Source organism: Heterodontus francisci, chromosome 3 (assembly GCF_036365525.1).
Source record: "Heterodontus francisci isolate sHetFra1 chromosome 3, sHetFra1.hap1, whole genome shotgun sequence".
In the NCBI taxonomy this organism is placed as follows: Eukaryota; Metazoa; Chordata; class Chondrichthyes; order Heterodontiformes; family Heterodontidae; genus Heterodontus; species Heterodontus francisci.
Window position 1 is genome coordinate 174,326,585 of NC_090373.1, and position 18,407 is coordinate 174,344,991.

At 43.7% G+C, this 18,407-nt stretch overlaps 2 protein-coding genes across 5 annotated transcripts in view; one reads left to right on the plus strand and one right to left on the minus strand.

The window, feature by feature from the left end:
- The window catches only part of trmt61b (tRNA methyltransferase 61B), a 45,124-nt gene extending 29,968 nt beyond the window's left edge, over nucleotides 1-15,156 (plus strand). The window contains exons 6-7 of one of the 2 annotated variants that reach the window (XM_068027687.1): nucleotides 5,056-5,133; nucleotides 14,994-15,156. In XM_068027687.1, the coding sequence (XP_067883788.1) occupies nucleotides 5,056-5,133; nucleotides 14,994-15,070 (155 nt within the window). In that variant the 3' untranslated portion in view covers nucleotides 15,071-15,156. Of the gene's footprint in view, nucleotides 1-5,055; nucleotides 5,134-7,560; nucleotides 10,310-14,993 lie in introns of those variants that run through there. The other variant, XM_068027693.1, reaches the window with a different exon arrangement.
- Nucleotides 15,157-15,342: 186 nt separating this feature from the next.
- The window catches only part of spdya (speedy/RINGO cell cycle regulator family member A), a 79,788-nt gene continuing 76,723 nt past the window's right edge, over nucleotides 15,343-18,407 (minus strand). For all 3 annotated transcript variants that reach the window (XM_068019509.1, XM_068019517.1, XM_068019525.1), the window contains exon 7: nucleotides 15,343-16,257. In XM_068019509.1, coding sequence (XP_067875610.1) covers nucleotides 16,166-16,257 — 92 coding nt within the window. In that variant the 3' untranslated portion in view covers nucleotides 15,343-16,165. The remainder of the gene's footprint in view (nucleotides 16,258-18,407) is intronic.

Genomic DNA, 18,407 nt, shown 5'->3' on the forward strand with positions numbered 1-18,407 from the left:
TGGTAATGCCATTGAACGTCAAGGGGAGATGGGTAGAATCTCTTGTTCGAGGTGGTCATTGCCTGGCACTTGTGTGGTGTGAATGTTTGTTTGTTTTGTGCCATTTATCAGCCCAAGCCTGGATGTTGTCCAGGTCTTGCTGCATATGGACATGGGCTGCTTCAGTATCTGAGGAGTCGTGAATGGTGCTGAACATTGCGCAATCATCAGCGAACATCCTCACTTCTGACCTTATGATTGAAGGAAGGTCATTGATGAAGCAGCTAAAGATGATTGGGCCTAGGACACTACCCTGGGGAACTCCTTAAGTAATGTCCCGGGACTGAGATAATTGACCTCTAACATTCACAACCATCTTCATTTGTGCTCGGTATGACTCCAACCAATGGAGAGCTTTCCCCTTGATTCCCATTTACTCCAGTTTTGCTAGGGCTCCTTGATGCCATACTCAGTCAAATGCTGCCTTGATGTCAAGAGCAGTCACTCTCACCTCACCTCTGGAGTTCAGTTCTTTTGTCCATGTTTGGACCAAAGCTATAATGAGGTCTGCAGCCGAGTGGCCCTGACGAAACCCAAACTGAGTGTCAGTGAGCAGATTATCGCTGAGCAGGTGCCACTTGGTAGCACTTTTAATGACCCCTTCCATCACTTTGCTGACGATCGGGAGTAGACTGATAGGTCAATAATTGCCCAGCTTGGATTTGTGCTGCTTTTTGTGCACAGGACGTACTTGGGCAATTTTCCACATTGCCGGGTAGATGTGAGTGTTGTAGCTGTACTGGAACGGCTTGGCAAGGGGTGCGGCTAACTCTGGAGCACAGGTCTTCAGTACTATTGCCGGAATATTGTCGGTGCCCTTGGCCTTTACAGTATCCAGTACCTTCAGCTGTTTCTTGATATCACGTGGAGTGAATCGGATTGGCTGAAGACTGACATCTGTGATGCTGGGGACCTCAGGAGGAGGCTGAGATGGATCATCCACTTGGTACTTCTGGCTGAAGATGGATGCAAATGGTTCAGCCTTGTCTTTTGCACTGATTTGCTGGGCTCCTCCATTATTGAGGATGGGGATATTTGTGGAGCCTCCTCTTCCTGTCAGTTATTTAATTGTCCAGCACCATTCACGACTGGATGTGGCAGGACTGCAGAGCTTAGATCTGATCCGTTGGTTGTGGGATCGCTTAGCCTTGTCTATTGCATGCTGCTTCCACTGTTTTGCATGCAAATAGCCCTGTGTTGTAGCTTCACCAGGCAGACACCTGATTTTTGCCTGGTGCTGCTCCTGGCATGCCCTCCTGCACTCTTCATTGAACCAGGGTTGGTCTCCTGACTCGATGGTAATGGTAGAGTGCGGGATATGCCAAGCCATGAGGTTACAGATTGTGGTTGAATACAATTCTGCTGCTGCTGATGGCCCACAGGCCCTCAAGGATGCCCAGTTTTGAGTTGCTAGATTTGTTTGAAATCTATCCCTTTAGCATGGTGGTAGTGCCACACAACATGATGGTGGGTACCCTCAGTGTGAAGACGGGACTTTGTCTCCACAGGGACTGTGCAGTGGTCACTCCTACCAATACTGTCATAGACAGATGCAACTGCGACAGGTAGATTGGTGAGGATGAGGTCAAGTAGGTTTTGCCTTCTTGGTTCACTCATCACCTGTCACAGGCCCAATCTAACAGCTATGTCCTTTAGGACTCGGCCACTCTTGGTGATGGACATTGAAGTCCCCTACCCAGAGTACATTTTGTGCCCTTTCTACCTTCAGTGCTTCTTTCAATTGGTGTTCAACATGGAGAAGCACTGATTCATCAGCCAAGGGGGAGCAGTAGGTGGTAATCAGAACATAGAAACATAGAAAATAGGAGCAGGAGTAGGCCTTTCGGCCCTTCGGACCTGCTCCGCCATTCAAACAAGATCATGGCTGATCGTCTCATTCAGTACCCTATTCCCGCTTTCTCCCCATATCCCTTGATCCCTTTGGCATTAAGAAATATATCTATCTCCTTCTTGAATATATTTAATGGCTTGACCTCCACTGCCTTCTATGGTAGAGAATTCCACAGGTTCACCACCCTCTGAAGAAATTTCGCCTCATATCTGTTCTAAATGGCATACCCCATATCCTAAAGGCCTGCTGCCCGACCTGCCCCGATGGGACCTGATGACATGTGTCGGGTTCAGGTAGGGTTGCACTTCCGGGTCCGGCATTCGGGCTCGGGTCGGGCACACTCTATCACAGGTAAGTGGCTCCAATGTTAATTTAATTTTTGTACTAGAAAGTTGGTTTTGTTAGTTATTTTAAATTTGTGCAGATCAGTGAAAAAAGTAAAAGTGAAAAACGGAATGTAAGTTAACAGATGGTTGGGTCAGGCATGGGAAAAAGTAGAAGGACACGGCCGGGTCAGGCTCGGGTTGGGTTTTTTTTTTTTGCAGACCCGAGTAGGCCTTCACCATATCTTGAGACTGTGACCCCTGGTTCTGGACTCCCCAGCTATCAGGAACATCCTCCCTGCATCTAGCCTGTCCAGTGCTGTTAGAATTTTATAGGTTTCTATGAGATCCCCTCTCATTCTTCTAAACTCTAGTGAATATAGACTTAGTCGACCCAATCTCTCCTCATATGTCAATCCTACCATCCTAGGAATCAGCCTAGTAAGTCGTCTTTGCACTCCCTCCATGGCAAGAACATCCTTCCTCAGATAAGGAGACCAAAACTGCACACAATACTCCAGATGTCTCACCAAGGCCCTGTATAACTGCAGTAAGACATCTTTGCTCCTGCACTTAAATCCTCTTGCAATGAAGGCCAACATACCATTCGCCTTCATAACTTTTTTTTTTACTGCTTGCTGCACCTAAATGGTTGCTTTCAATGACTGGTGTTGCTGGAAGTTTCCGTGCCCATGTTTAACCTGATGCCATGAGACTTCATGGGTTCTGGAGTCAATGTTGAGGACTATCAGGGCAACTCCCTCCCGCCTATATAAGGTGAGTCTGTCCTGCCCGTGGGACAGGACATACCCAGGGATGGTGATGGTGGTGTCTGGGACATTGGGCTGGATTTTATGCGGCTGCCGCCAAGTGCGGCAGCGGCCATATAAGATGGCGACCCGCACATGCGGCATTCATTCTGTGGAGCTGCTGCGAATTTAAACGCAGCGGCACATTAACATGTTTGGGGATGACCACTCCCCCCCCCCCCCCAACTGATTTTAGAGGGGCAGCATCAATTTTAAAGGGCTTAGAGCCTTAACTGACAATTTAAATTTTTAAAGACACAGTGAATTTAAAATTATTGAAAATAATTTGAAGTGTTTCCAGCCCCTCTCCCACACCCTCAATATCATTACGTCATTCCTGCCCTCCCCCCACCCCCCACCCCCCCCCACCTTTGAATATATGACCTTCCCCCTCCACAAAGTTCAGAAACCTTTTACCTGTACCCCTTCCCATCAGCCCCAGAGACCAGTCAAGTATGTTTGACCCAGCTCCCCAACACCACCCCCCCCGCCCCATCCAACAGATCCCGATGTTGAGGGCTCTATAAAATTCAGCCCGTTGTCTCCAAGGTATGACTGTGAGTATGACTATGTCAGGCTGTTGACTAGTCTGTGGGACAGCTCTCCCAATTTTGACACAAGGCCCCAGATGTGACTCCAGACCCACAGCAATGTAGTTGACTCTTAACTGCCTCTGAAATGGCCTACAGTTCTGGTCGCCAAACTATAGGAAGGATGTGATTGCACTGGAGAGGGTGCAGAGGAGATTCACCAGGATGTTGCCTGGGTTGGAGCATTTCAGCCATGAAGAGAGACTGGATAGGCGAGTGTTGTTTTCCTTAGAACAGAGAAGGCTGAGGGGGGACCTGATTGAGGTATACAAAATTATGCGGGGCATAGATAGGGTAGATGGGAAGAAACTTTTTCCCTTAGGGAGGTGTCAGTAACCAGGGGGCATAGATTTAAGGTTAGGGGCAGGAGGTTTAGAGGGGATTTAAGGAAAAAAATTTTCACCGAGAGGGTAGTTGGAATCTGGAACACACTACCTGAAGAGATGGTAGAGGCAGGAACCCTCACAACATTTAAGAAGTATTTAGATGAGCACTTGAAACGCCATAGCATACAAGGCTAGGGGCCAAGTGCTGGAAAATGGGATCAGAATAGATAGGTGCTTGATTGCCGGCATGGACACAATGGGCCGAAGGGCCTGTTTCTGTGCTGTATAACTCTATGACTAAGCCACTCAGTTGTCAAGGGCAATTAGGGATGGGCAACAAATGCTAGCCTTGCCAGTGACACCCACATCCCATGAAAGAAAGAAGGATATCAAGAAGACAATACCTGATGTAACATAAAGCCACATAGATGAGAAAATCTAAGGGTGCAAATCCCGACCATTGCTAAGTTAGCTGATCTCAGATGGGGCAACAATTGGAGTGCTCTAATTGGGCTCAGTATCCCTAGCCTAAGGAGAGGGGAAAAGAAATCAGTTAGTGCTCCAGATCGCTGTCTTGTGAGTTCTGCTGTAAAGTGCACGTGTGTATGCACTGGCTGGGGTTAAAATTGGGCTTGATTACATTGTCCTCCACTGTCAAATAACCTTCCCATACTCATTATCTACACACACATTTGAAAAATGACCTGCTGAGTATTTCCAGCATTTTCTGCTTTTATTACTTGAAGAATGACCAGAGGTACCAGAGAATTGCCACCGACTGTGGAACTGCTACCCCAGTATTGGGAATTGGATATATACTTGAAAAGTAAAAGAGTTCCAAGCTGTGGGGAAAGAGCAGGAGAGTGGGACTAATTGGATAGCTCTTTCAAAGAGCCGACACAGAGATGATAGAACGAATGGCCTCCCTCTGTGCAATATGATTCTAAGAGTTCGCACTTTCTAGTTAAGGAGGGAAGAAAATAGAGGGAAACATTTTTAAAAAAGATTAGAAGGAACGATTCCATTGTATGTTTAATAGTTCCGAAAACAGTCTTTTAAGTCAATAGTTAACAGTACCTGGTATAATATTTGAAAAATATTTTACATTAAACGCAGGTGAAGAGGAAGATAGCAAACCTTTTTGCACAGTGCCTTATATTGCTAGACCTCATCATGAGCAAGTGTCTCATACAGGTGAGTCCAGCTCATTTTCTTGTTACCTGTATTTTTGTTCTTAAAAACTCTGACCTTAATCTCGCCTATTTGATGCAGGTAAGTGTTATCGAGCCACTGTTTATTGATATGTTAGAGACTCAGAAGATACTGCAATACCTATGAGCATCTCACCTTGTTCTATTCTTCTCGCCTCTCACTTAAAATCATTGTTCTCTACTGGCCACCCGAGTACCAAAACATTTAATCAAAATATCTTCACTGCAGTTCTCCCTCAGACTCTGCATCGAGTGATTTCTCATGCTTGGTGATTTCATTCACCATCTCAATTCATCATGCTCTCTCTTTCTTCTTTGAGTTCACTGCCCTCTTATACGCCCTTAATCTTTCCCTCTATATAAACACCCCTACCCATATTCATGGTGACTCCCTTGACTTTGCCATCTCATGGGGCCTTGCTACTCCTATTGTGTCAATTACAGATAAGGTCATCTTAGCTCCATGTATAGCTCTCCACCCACATCCTGCTCACCCTCCATTAACTCTACTTCCTCTGTATCCATCCTTGGAAAAAACTTTCTCCCAATTCAGTTACAACTGTAATTTCAAAATCTGAACTGTCTACCCTTTGGCCCTCCATACATCACAACATTTCTGCGGCTACCAGTATGCTCAATCATACCCTCACCTCCACCGTTGATTCCCTAGTCCCCATTAAAACCATTACCCTCTGGCTGTTTCTGCTGGTATGGCCCTCATCTCTGTTCCCTTAAATCCAAGGGATACAGACTAGAATGGATATGGCAGACGACTGGTTTAGCCATTCACCGCCAGATCTGTCTGGACTACATAAAGTACTATCGGGTTCTACTTTTGTCTTTCAAAAGTGCTGATTATTCCAGGATCATCCTGGAATGCAAGGATAAACCCTGACTTTTTTCTGAACTGCAAACTGTCTTCTTAAATCCCTCTCATCTCACCTCCAAAATGTATGAAGATCTCATAGATTTCTTTGTCACTAAGATTGAGAACATCTAATCAGCTGCCTCTGCCTCCTCCCTCTCACCCAAGCCCATCAGGCCAAACTTCCTCTAAGGTTCCCCCCTGCCCTAGCCCTAAACTCACACCTTTCTCTAGTTTCTCCCCAAATCCCCTAATGCCCTTTCCAAGCTCATCTTGTCCATCTCCTGCTCCTTCGACCCTATTCCCACCAAATTGCTAACCACCCAGCTTCCCTTCCTGGCTCCCATGGTAGCTGATATTGTTAGTGGTTCTTTCTCCTCAGGTACTGTCCTCCTCTCCTTCAAACCTGCCATCATCACTCCTCTGCTCAAAAAACCTTGACCCCTCTGTCCCTACAAACTATCTCCAAACTCCCTTTCCTCTAAAAATTTTTCAATGTGCTGTCACCTCCTGGTCTTTCCTGGAACACCATGTTTATATTCCTCTAATCAGATTTCTGCCCTGGTCACACAACTGAAATGGCTCTATTCAAAGTCACAAATGATATTCTAAATGACTGTGACAAAGGTAAACTATCCCCCCTCATCTCTTTTGAGCTGTCTGTAACCTTTGACATGGTTGATGTTAGGACCTGGTGAGAAAGAGGTCCAGGGTTCCCTTTCAGCCTTCATCTGGTCTTACTGTAACAGGGTTTAATATTAAATACACCGTGTTTTTAGCTCCCCCTTTGGTGAATCCTTGTTCACTGCTTTCCAATTATAAGGCAAAGAAACCAGCACAAACAGGCTTTCTTAGGTTTAAAGAAGAAAAGTTGAAATTTATTAAACTTGAACTTAAACTCTAATTCGGTTGATGCCTATGGATACACGATGCGCCCACGCTAGCATGCATACACAATAGACACATACAAATAAAAACAGAAAAGAGAAGGAAAATAAAGTGGAGGCAATATCTGAAGAGTTTTGTTATGCTTCGAGCTCACTGTAGACTCCTTGATTGTAGATAGATCTTGCTTTTTGATGGGGCCCAGTATTCTTCTTAAACCTTGTTCGCTGTAGGAGACTTTTCTCTCTTGGGGTTCATGTGTCTTCAGTGGATTCAGAGGCTTGTGAGAAAGAGATGGGAGCAGACCAGAGAGATCTTCTCAATCCAGGAGCAAACAGTCTTTCTGCCTGAACTCTCTGTGGTTAGTTCAAAAGAAAGCCCTGGAATGGCCAGTTTGTCATGTGACCAGCTGGTCTAACCAGTCCTGGATTGTATCACCTTAGCATTCTCTGGAATGCTCCTCTTACAATACCTGGTAATCATGGTCCATTGTTGGTTGAATGTGTCAGGGAATGGTCCTTTGTCCTTCCAAGCACTGTCTGTTAATATGCAAATGTCTTTTCCAGCCACGGCTGATCTGTTTACCAAGTCATTTCCTTGCTTCAGAAACAATTTAAAATCAATGTTCATGACAAAATTAATGTGCCTCATTCTTGGCAGGTGGGGGCCTAGCATGACAGCTGAGTATATCATCATCCTCCTCCAATGCCTCTCCACCATCGTCCAGCTGGGTACAACTTTAGTCGCTTGGTTCCATTATTATGGATGTGGAAAGGATGTTTCCTCTTGTGGGAGAATCTAGAACTAGTGGTCACTGTTTAAAAATAACGGGTCACCCATTTAAGACAGAGATGAGGAGAAATTTTTTCTCTGAGGGTCGTGAGTCTTTGGAACTCTCCCTCAAAAAGCAGTGGAAGCAAATTCTTTGAATATTTTTAAGGCAGAGGTAGATCGATCCTTGATAAGCAAGGGGGTGAAAGGTTAGAGGGTAGGCAGGAATGTACAGTTAAGATTACAATCAGATCAGCAATGATCTTGTTGAATTACTGAGCAGGCTCGAGGGGCCGAGAAGCCTACTCCTGCTCCTAATTCGTATGTTCATATTATCTATTCTATTGCAGCCAGAATCACTAGCGATGGTTCCTCTTCCTGCTCCCGCACCATTATCTCTGGTATCCCCCAAAGATAGTCCCTTCCTGTTTCTCATCTACATGCTGCTTCTCAGCGACATTATCTGAAAACCCTGTCAGTTTTCACATGTAAGCTGATGACTATCAGCTCTACCTCACTACCTCTCTCGACCCCTCTACTATCTCAAAACTGTCAGACTGCTTGTCCGATGTCCAGTACTGTATGAACAGAAACTTCCTTCAACTACATATCAGGAAGACCAAAGCCATTATCTTCGGTTCTTGCCACAAACTCTGTTCCCTAGCCACCGACTCCATCCCTCTCCCTGGCAACTGTCTGAGGTTGAACCAGACTGTTTGCAACCTTAGTATCATATTTGATCCCGAGATGAGCCATCACTAAGATAGCTCATTTCCACCTCTGTAATGTCACCTGACGCTGCCCTGCCACAGATCATCTGCTAATAAAACCCTCATCTATGTCTTTGTTACCTCTAGATTTGACTATTCCAATGCACTTCTGGCTGGCCTCCCACGTTCTACCCTTTGTAAACTTGAGGTCATCCAAAACTCAGCTGCCGCACTAAGTCCCACTCCCTCATCACGCCTGTGCTCACTGCCTTACATTGGCTCCTAGTTGAGCAATCCTCGATTTTAAAATTCTCATCCTTGCTTTCAAATCCTTCCATGGACTCGCCCATCCCTATCTCTGAAATCTCCTCCAGCTCGACAACCCTCCAAAATATCTGGCCTCTTAACTTTAATTGCTCCACCATTGGCGGCTATGCCTTCAGTTGTCAAGGCTCTAAGCTCTGGAATTCCCTCCCTAAACCCCTTCGCCTCTCTTTTCCCCTTTAAGACGCTCTGTAAAATGTACCTCTTTGACCAAGCTTTTGGTTATCTGCACTAATATCTTATGTGGTTCAGCATCAAATTTTGTTTGATAACACTCTTGTGAAGTGCCTTGGGATGTTTTACTATGTTAAAGGCGCTATATAAGTATAATTTGTTGTTGTTATAAGCCTTTGACACAAATTTTACACACTCAGTTCTGAAATCCTTAAGGTAGGTTTATTCATATCACAGTACTCTTTAATAAATCCATAAAAATCTATTCTTCAGTTGGTAGCAATCTTACCTCTTGACGCCTAAGGTTGGGGGTTCAGGCTTCACTGCAGACCAGGCTTTGCAGTGTAGTACTGAAGAAGTGCAGCATTGCTAAACATGCTGTGTTTGGAATGAGATTAAAACCAAAGATCTGGTACCCCTGATCTGGCAGATGTAAGAAAAATCCCATGGCACTGTTCAGAGAAGATCAGGGAGTTCTCCTGATGTCCTAACCAATCCTCCTCCCTCCACCAACAACATTAAAAACAGATTCTCTGGTCATTCTATTATGAAGGCTGGACTTTGTAACATGATCATTTTTTTAAAAAAAACTGATTTTAAAAGTTTGAGATGGAGTCCAGAAGGTCTGGTGACCTCTTATCCACTCTGCTCAAGGAAAAGACAGATCAAAGAATTTTTTTGTAAAAGAGGCCACAGGGGTAACACCTGAAAAACAATGGGTTTCGCCCTCCCAGACTTTCGGGTTGTAAAGCAAGGAATCAGTGATTCTGAAGATGCAAATATACCAAGCAGCTGTTAACACCTAGCAGCAATGGAAGGTCCAGGTTGCTCTGTGAAACCAGACTTCTGGACTTTTCATATTGGAACAAGACAGTAAGCTATTGACTTTTGAGCCCAGATAAATTCAACAGATTTTCTGAAGGCAGACAGGCTGTAAGAGAAGAAACCAGCGGTTGCAGCCTTAAGTCAGGCTGTAAGGGAACCTAGCAATTACAGCCTCGAGAGAGAGGGGACATCTGCTCTAACAAACCTGATACAGTAAAAGCCTGCAGAGACTTGAACCCGTTTTGAAAGTTGAAACTTGCGCAGGAGAAGAAGACCAGCACGATCACCTGGAATTGCCTTATTCATGGACGTCCAGGTCGGAAGTGCTCGGAGAAATGAACGAAGAGGACATTGACTTTTGAAAAGGTCTGGGAGATCCAACTCATTGCTACTGGGAGAAGTTTGGGACTTTTAACCACAAAGGATTTTGCTATCAAAAAGGACTGCGTAACATATAAATGTGGTGTGAGGTTCTCCAGTATTTTAATAAGTAAAGAAAATACCTTTCTTTGAAATCTGGGGTATCAGCTACTTACAAAGTACGATTTGGTTAATGGAGATTTCTTTTCATTTAGTTGTTATAATAAAAGTCTTAAAATGTGAAATCTTGTTGTGCAATTCTTTAAATTGGTCTGGGGGTTCATATCTTGTATTTTAGCATTAACAGTCTCAGAGGTTGTAACATTTCATTCACTTGCAGTTTGTGGGAGCTTGATGTGAGCAAATTTGCTGCCACCATTTGCCTGCATAACAACTGCACTTCAAAAGTAACCCATTGGTTCTCAAGCTCTTTGGAACATCCTAAGGATGTGAAAGGCATCATATAATGCAGGCTATTTTTAAACCAATCTGCTAACCACTGGAAATAATTTACAGTTTACCTTTTTAAAAATCTGGAAATTTAGAAAAGATCTGCTTTATCCTCTCTTCTCGAGTAAACAATCCTATTGTTACAACTGAGGCGGGAGGAGTGCACTGTTCATTCTAGTCCCACTTCTCTCCAGTTCACAACGTATATTTAAATTTTCCCACTTACTGATACAGTCGATCATATACTCTATTTTTCCCAGAATAAAACACATGAACCAGGTTTCTTTAATAAATAACAAAATTATCAGTTTACTATAAAAACGAATCTTACCCAGTAATGAAGCATTAACATACAGATAGAAATATTAAAGTTCTCTTTTTACCTTAGCCCCCGATACTCACACAACATACACCAGTTAACTGGAAAAAAGGGGATTTTTGTTTTTGGAGCTCTATTACAGACAAAAAAAGCCACTTGGGCTGACTACTTGCTCATTCTTGAAGAAAGAGCAGATGAGATATGTTGTGTTCCAAAACTAGCATACAGTCTGGCCTCTGAGTACACGTAGATGGGTCACTGGAATCTTTTAGAACATTTCTTTTCAGGCGACGTTGAGAATTAATTTAGCAGGCTTTACTTCAAAGACAGGAGATGAGATGAGTTGAAACATGTGGACTTCTCCGGGTCTTTTAGAGAGGTGCTGGAAAGCTGATCTGGGTTGTGGTCTTCTTTCCTTGCTTGGGAATTCTCTTCTCTCCTTGGAAGTTCTCTCCCTTTTTATGTAGTTCAACTCCAACTCAAAAGAATTCAAAAGCAAAACCGACAACAGGAGGTCAACCTTTTGATCTCCATTAATATTGACCTGTCACTTCTTTGTAAGCAACTTCTCCAAAGTTCTCTGTTGTTTATTGGGTTGGAAGTCAGGCGGTTTCCCGGAAATGTTCGTCGTTGTTGCTGGAAGTCAGGTGATTTCCTGGAAAGGCTTATTTTCTTCACAAGACCTCTCCATGCCCCTTTTTTAAAAAAAAACATTTCCAGTGGACTTTACATGACCCCCTTTGAAAACCCCCAAGTTTAACATTTCTTCAATCTTTCAAAAATGAATCCTCAAAAAATATATTTAACAAAATACAGAGGCACTTTCATAACTAGATTTTTCCAAGTCTTACATTGTAATGATATCCCCTTTCCTGGTAATATCCTAGCAAAACTAACTTGCACCATTTCTATGGTTATAATATGCTCTCTTTACCACAGTTCTCAAACTATAGTCCAACCAGCCTCTTACGCGTATTCATCATCAGCTCCTTGGTTTTATACTCAGTACCTCTAAAAATAAAATCACATATTGACAAAACCTCCTGCTTTTCTATTCTACTTTTCCACTGAGAATTCTATGATTCAGGATTTGTTTTCCTAAAATGTTTTACTTCACATTTATCGACATTAAACTGTGTTTGCTATATTTTGACCCACTCCCCACTTGTTTATGTCAATCTTCATTCCCCCAATTCTTCATTGCAGATTTCTGGGCCCCCTAACTTGGTGTCATAAAAAAATTTGCCATTTCACTAATGCTCTTCTGAGGTTATTTGGCCATTTTCTTTCGGGGAATAGGATGTGGACATGCGTGCTATGTTCTGATATATACCGGGAATTTCCTTGGGGCATTTCCTGCTCCGCTGCTGTAATTTTGATGGAAGTTCGAGGGAACCCCTACTTATGCTCATAAACGGGATTTTCGCCAAGGTTGTGGCCATGGATGGGAAAAACTCGAGGAAATTCCCAGCCCTGGTTTTTATCAAATGTTTGTCTAAAGTGGGTTTAGCTTCCCAAGACAGTCCCCTGCTGAGTAGTAGATTGGTAATTACATAGAACAGTATAGCACAGTACAGGCCCTTCGGCCCACGATGTTGTGCCGAACCTTTAACCTACTCTAGGATCAAACTACCGACATACCCTTCATACTACTATCATCCATGTACCTATCCAAGAGTCGCTTAAATGTCCCTAATGTATCTGCTTCTACTACCACCGCTGGCAGCGCATTCCACGCACCCACCACTCTCTGTGTAAAGAACCTACCTCTGACATCTCCCCGAAACCTTCCTCCAATCACCTTAAAATTATGCCCCCTGGTGATAGCCCTTTCCACCCTGGGAAAAAGTCTCTGGCTATCCACTCTATCTATGCCTCTCATCATCTTGTACCCCTCTATCAAGTCACCTCTCATCCTTTTTCGCTCCAATGAGAAAAGCCCTAGGTCCCTCAACCTTTCTTCATAAGACATGCCCTCCAGTCCAGGCAGCATCCTGGTAAATCTCCTCTGCACCCTCTCTAAAGCTTCCACATCCTTCCCATAATGAGGTGACCAGAATTGAACACAATATTCCAAGTGTGGTCTAACCAGGGCTTTATAGAGCTGCAGCATAACCTCGCGGCTCTTAAACTCAATCCCCGTTAATGAAAGCCAACACACCATACGCTTTCTTAACAACCCTATCAACTTGGGTGGCAACTTTGAGCGATCTATGGACATGGACCCCAAGATCCCTCTGTTCCTCCACACTACCAAGAATCCTGTCTTTAAGCCTGTATTCTGCATTTAAATTCGACCTTCCAAAATGAATCACTTCACACTTTTCCAGGTTGAACTCCATCTGCCACTTCTCAGCCCAGCTCTGCATCCTGTCAATGTCCCGTTGAAACCTACAACAGCCCTCCACACTATCCACAACTCCAGCAACCTTCGTGTCATCGGCAAACTTGCTAACCCAGCCTTCCACTTCCTCATCCAAGTCATTTATAAAAATCACGAAGAGCAGAGGTCCCAGAACAGATCCCTGCGGAACACCACTGGTCACCGAGCTCCAGGCTGAATACTTTCCATCTACTACCACCCTCTGTCTTCTATGGGCCAGCCAATTCTGTATCCAGACAGCCAACTTTCCCTGTATCCCATGCCTACTTAACTTTCTGAATGAGCCTACCATGGGGAACCTTATCAAACGTCTTGCTAAAATCCATATACACCACATCCACTGCTCTTCCTTCATCAACGTGTTTTGTCACATCTTCACAGAATTCAATAAGGCTTGTGAGGCATGACCTGCCCCTCACAAAGCCATGCTGACTGTCTCTAGTCAAACCATGCTTTTCCAAATAATCATAAATCCTGTCTCTCAGAATCCTCTCCAATAATTTGCCCACTACCGACGGAAGACTGACTGGTCTATAATTCCCAGGGTTATCCCTATTCCCTTTCTTGAACAAGGGAATAACATTTGCCACCCTCCAATCATCTGGTACTACTCCAGTGGACAGTGAGGACGCAAAGATCATCGCCAAAGGCGCGGCAATCTCTTCCCGTAATATCCTTGGGTATATCCCGTCTGTCCTCATGTCTTTCAAAATTTCCAGCACATCCTCCCTCTTAACATCAACCTGTTCGAGCATATCAGCCTGTTTCACGTTGTCCTCACAAACTACCAGGTCCCTCTCACTAGTGAATACTGAAGCAAAGTATTCATTAAGGACCTCCCCTACCTCCTCTGACTCCAGGCACAAGTTCTCTCCACTATCCCTGATCGGCCCTACCCTCACTCTGGCCATCCTCTTGTTCCTCACATAAGTGTAGAACGCCTTGGGATTTTCCTTAATCTTACCCGCCAAAACTTTTTCATGTCCCCTTCTAGCTCTCCTAAGTCCATTCTTCAGTTCCTTCCTGGCTACCTTGTAACCCTCTAGAGCCCTGTCTGATCCTTGCTTCCTCAACCTTAAGTAAGCTTCCTTCTTCCTCTTGACTAGCTGTTCCACATCTCTTGTCATCCAAGGTTCCTTCATCCTACCATCCCTTCCTTGCCTCATCGGGACAAACCTATCCAGCAGTCGCAGCAACTGCTCCCTAAACAACCTCCACATTTCTGTCGTGCATTTCCCTGAGAACATCTGTTCCCAATTTATGCTCCCCAGTTCCTGCCTCATAGCATTGTAATTCCCCCTCCCCCAATTAAATATTTTCCCATCCCGTCTGCTCCTGTCCCTCTCCATGACTATAGTAAAGGTCAGGGAGTTGTGATCACTATCACCGAAATGCTCTCCCACCGAGAGATCTGCCACCTGGCCTGGTTTGTTGCCTAGCACCAAATCCAACATAGCCTCCCCTTACAATGCAAGATGGGAAGTTGCTTTGCTGTGTCTAGTTAATTGCACCCTGCTACTGGAATGCTGGACTCTGGGCGCTTAGAATGGCTTTTAAAAATTAGAACACAGGCATCGAGGGAGTCCACTAGCAAAAGGCTGCAAAGGGACTGAAACACTGTCCTGAATGATAGGCCAGGGCACAGATTTTGTGCTTTTAAGCTGGATGACCCATTTGAGTTCAATATTTTCATAAAAGTTTGCAGACAGAAGTTGTTCTAATTGTAACAAGAGATTCTTATTAATCTCATTGTTCTGTGTGTTCTTTTTCCCAACAGCTTTCCTTGTCAAATTGAGAAAATTTAGACCTGCCTCTTTATACTCTACTCCACAGAACAGTGAAAATGACAGCTAGGGTCTGTGGAATTGTGAAGATTGAATATGTTGTATGTACTGTAAAGTTCTATTCTGTATACTAAACCACTCTATAATAAAATGAAATGTGTATTTTCTCATTTATTCATAGTTTATATTGTACTTTTACATTTATTTTTAAATATTTACAGTGTGACAGGACAAAAGATAACAAACACAAAAAAGCAATATGCAAAGAATCATTTGAACATAAAGGACAAGCAAAATAGTTTAATGTCCATAAAGAACTACATGTTTGTCAGTAGGTAGTAAAGGACTTTGAAATAGCAACTATTCAACATAAAAGAGATTTTTAAAAAAGCTAGTCAAGATTAGAATTGTACGAGTCCTAAATCCAGCCTACCTGTTTCAAACTAATGGTTACTATGCACCAGAGTATTTTGACCACTTGTTTACAGTGGTAGTGATGTACGGTCATGAAAATCCTATTGTAAGTTGTTTCAACAACAACTTATTTAATTTTCTGTCAGGATATTGTTTAGGGTTAAGTCTTCATTTATACTAGTGGCTGTAATAACCTTACTTTTTCTTGATCACACTGGAAGATCAATATCAATAAGTCACTGTGGGCTCTGAGAAATGGTCTTCAGTTAATTACTGACCATGTGCAGTTAATTACTGACCATGTGTTTTTGTCTGAAATAATTACATGTACAAGGTAGTGAATTTTCCAGTAACTAATGTCCAAAATGTGCTAGTAATACAAGTCACAAATTCAGTACATTTGCCAGTTCCACACCAGCTGGCCAACTGAAATGATAACAAAGTGGTAAGAATTATTTTTTCAGAAGTCACTACCTTGAATATGTGAGTGCACTCTAAATTGCATTGCTTGCTGAATTTAAGGCAATAATTAAAATTGGATTCAGACAACAAATATGAAGTGACTGACCTTCACTTTCATCGTTTACGTTGTCACCTGAATCCCTCTGTTGCTGCCTTATAATTAATAGGGAACTGTCAGTTATCCTCTGTTTGACATTTCCACTATACTTGCAGTAGAAGGAACTTGATTATTTTATCAAAAGTAGGATGTTGTTCTCTCTTGCTTGCAATACATTTCTGCAAGGTATCCTCATTCCTCATTTCCAGTAAACCAGTCCATGGATCTGTCATTTACAGCAAGATTGTATTTCCTTCCCCCATTTTGTACGGTTTGTTGATAGTCTAAAAGAAAACAAGATGATAGAGGGGAGGAGTTGTTGAAAATGTGACTGATCGACTGTCATATAAAAGGAAACAATGAAGTATGAACATGACATCACACAAAAGTAGGTATTGTTATGGGCACGGTGGCCATTAGGGCATAGAAGGAGGCCATTCGGCCCATTGGGTCCATGCTAGCTTTCTAGAGCAATTCAGTCAGTCCCATTCCCCTGCTCTATCCCATAGCCCAGCAGGTTTATTTCCCTATCCAGTCTCCTTTTGAAATCATTGATCGTCTCTGCTTCCACCACCCTCGTAAGCAGAGTTCTAGATCATTACCACTTGTTGTGTAAAAACAGCTCGTCCTCACATTCCCCTGTATCTCTTGCCCAAAACCTTAAATCTGTGTCCCCTAGTCCTTGTATCATCAGCCAATGGAACAGCTTTTCTTTGTCTACCTTACCTAAGCGGGTCATAATCATGTAGACCTCTATCAAATCTCACCTCAACCTCCATTGCTCCATGGAGAACAACCTCAGCTTCTCCAACCAACCTTGTAGCTAAATTCCCTCATCCCTGGCACCATACTGGTACTCTGAATCCTCTCAAGGACCTTCATATCCTTTCTAAAGTGTGGTGACCAGAACTAGACACAATACTCTATTTGTGGCCGAATAAAGGTTCTTCTCCACAGACTCACAACCCTTTGAGAGAAGTAATTTCTCTTCATCTCGGTTTTAAATTTGCTACCCCTTATCAAAGAACAAAGAACAAAAGATAATTACAGCACAGGAACAGGCCCTTCGGCCCTCCAAGCCTGCGCCGATCCAGATCCTCTATCGAAACATGTCGCCGATTTTCTAAGGGTCTGTATCTCTTTGCTTCCTGCCCATTCATGTATCTGTCTAGATACATCTTAAAAGACGTTATCGTGCCCGCGTCTACCACCTCCGCTGGCAACGCGTTCCAGGCACCCAGCACCCTCTGCGTAAAGAAATTTCCACGCATATTTTCCCCTAAACTTTTCCCCTCTCACTTTGAACTCGTGACCCCTAGTAATTGAATCCCCCACTCTGGGAAAAAGTTTCTTGCTATCCACCCTGTCTATACCTCTCATGATTTTGTACACCTCAATCAGGTCCCCCCTCAACCTCCGTCTTTCTAATGAAAATAATCCTAATCTACTCAACCTCTCTTCATAGCTAGCGCCCTCCATACCAGGTAACATACTGGTGAACCTCCTCTGGACCCTCTCCAAAGCATCGCCATCCTTTTCGTAATGTGGCGACCAGAACTGCACGCAGTATTCCAAATGTGGCCGAACCAAAGTCTTATACAACTGTAACATGATCTGCCAACCCTTGTACTCAATACCCCGTCCGATGAAGGAAAGCATGCTGTATGCCTTCTTGACCACTCTATTGACCTGCGTTGCCACCTTCAGGGAACAATGGATCTGAACACCCAAATCTCTCTGGACATCAATTTTTCCCAGGACTTTTCCATTTACTGTATAGTTCACTCTTGAATTGGATCTTCCAAAATGCATCACCTCGCATTTACCCTGATTGAACTCCATCTGCCATTTCTCTGCCCAACTCGCCAATCTATCTACATTCTGCTGTATTCTCTGACAGTCCCCTTCACTATCTGCTACTCCACCAATCTTAGTGTCGTCTGCAAACTTGCTAATCAGACCACCTATACTTTCCTCCAAATCATTTATGTATATCACAAACAACAGTGGTCCCAGCACGGATCCCTGTGGAACACCACTGGTCACACGTCTCCATTTTGAGAAACTCCCTTCCACTGCTACTCTCTGTCTCCTGTTGCCCAGCCAGTTCTTTATCCATCTAGCTAGTACACCCTGGACCCCATGCGACTTCACTTTCTCCATCAGCCTACAATGGGGAACCTTATCAAACGCCTTACTGAAGTCCATGTATATGACATCTACAGCCCTTTCCTCATCAATCAACTTTGTCACTTCCTCAAAGAATTCTATTAAGTTGGTAAGACATGACCTTCCCTGCACAAAACCATGTTGCCTATCACTGATAAGCCCATTTTCTTCCAGATGGGAATAGATCCTATCCCTCAGTATCTTCTCCAGCAGCTTCCCGACCACTGACGTCAGGCTCACCGGTCTATAATTACCTGGATTATCC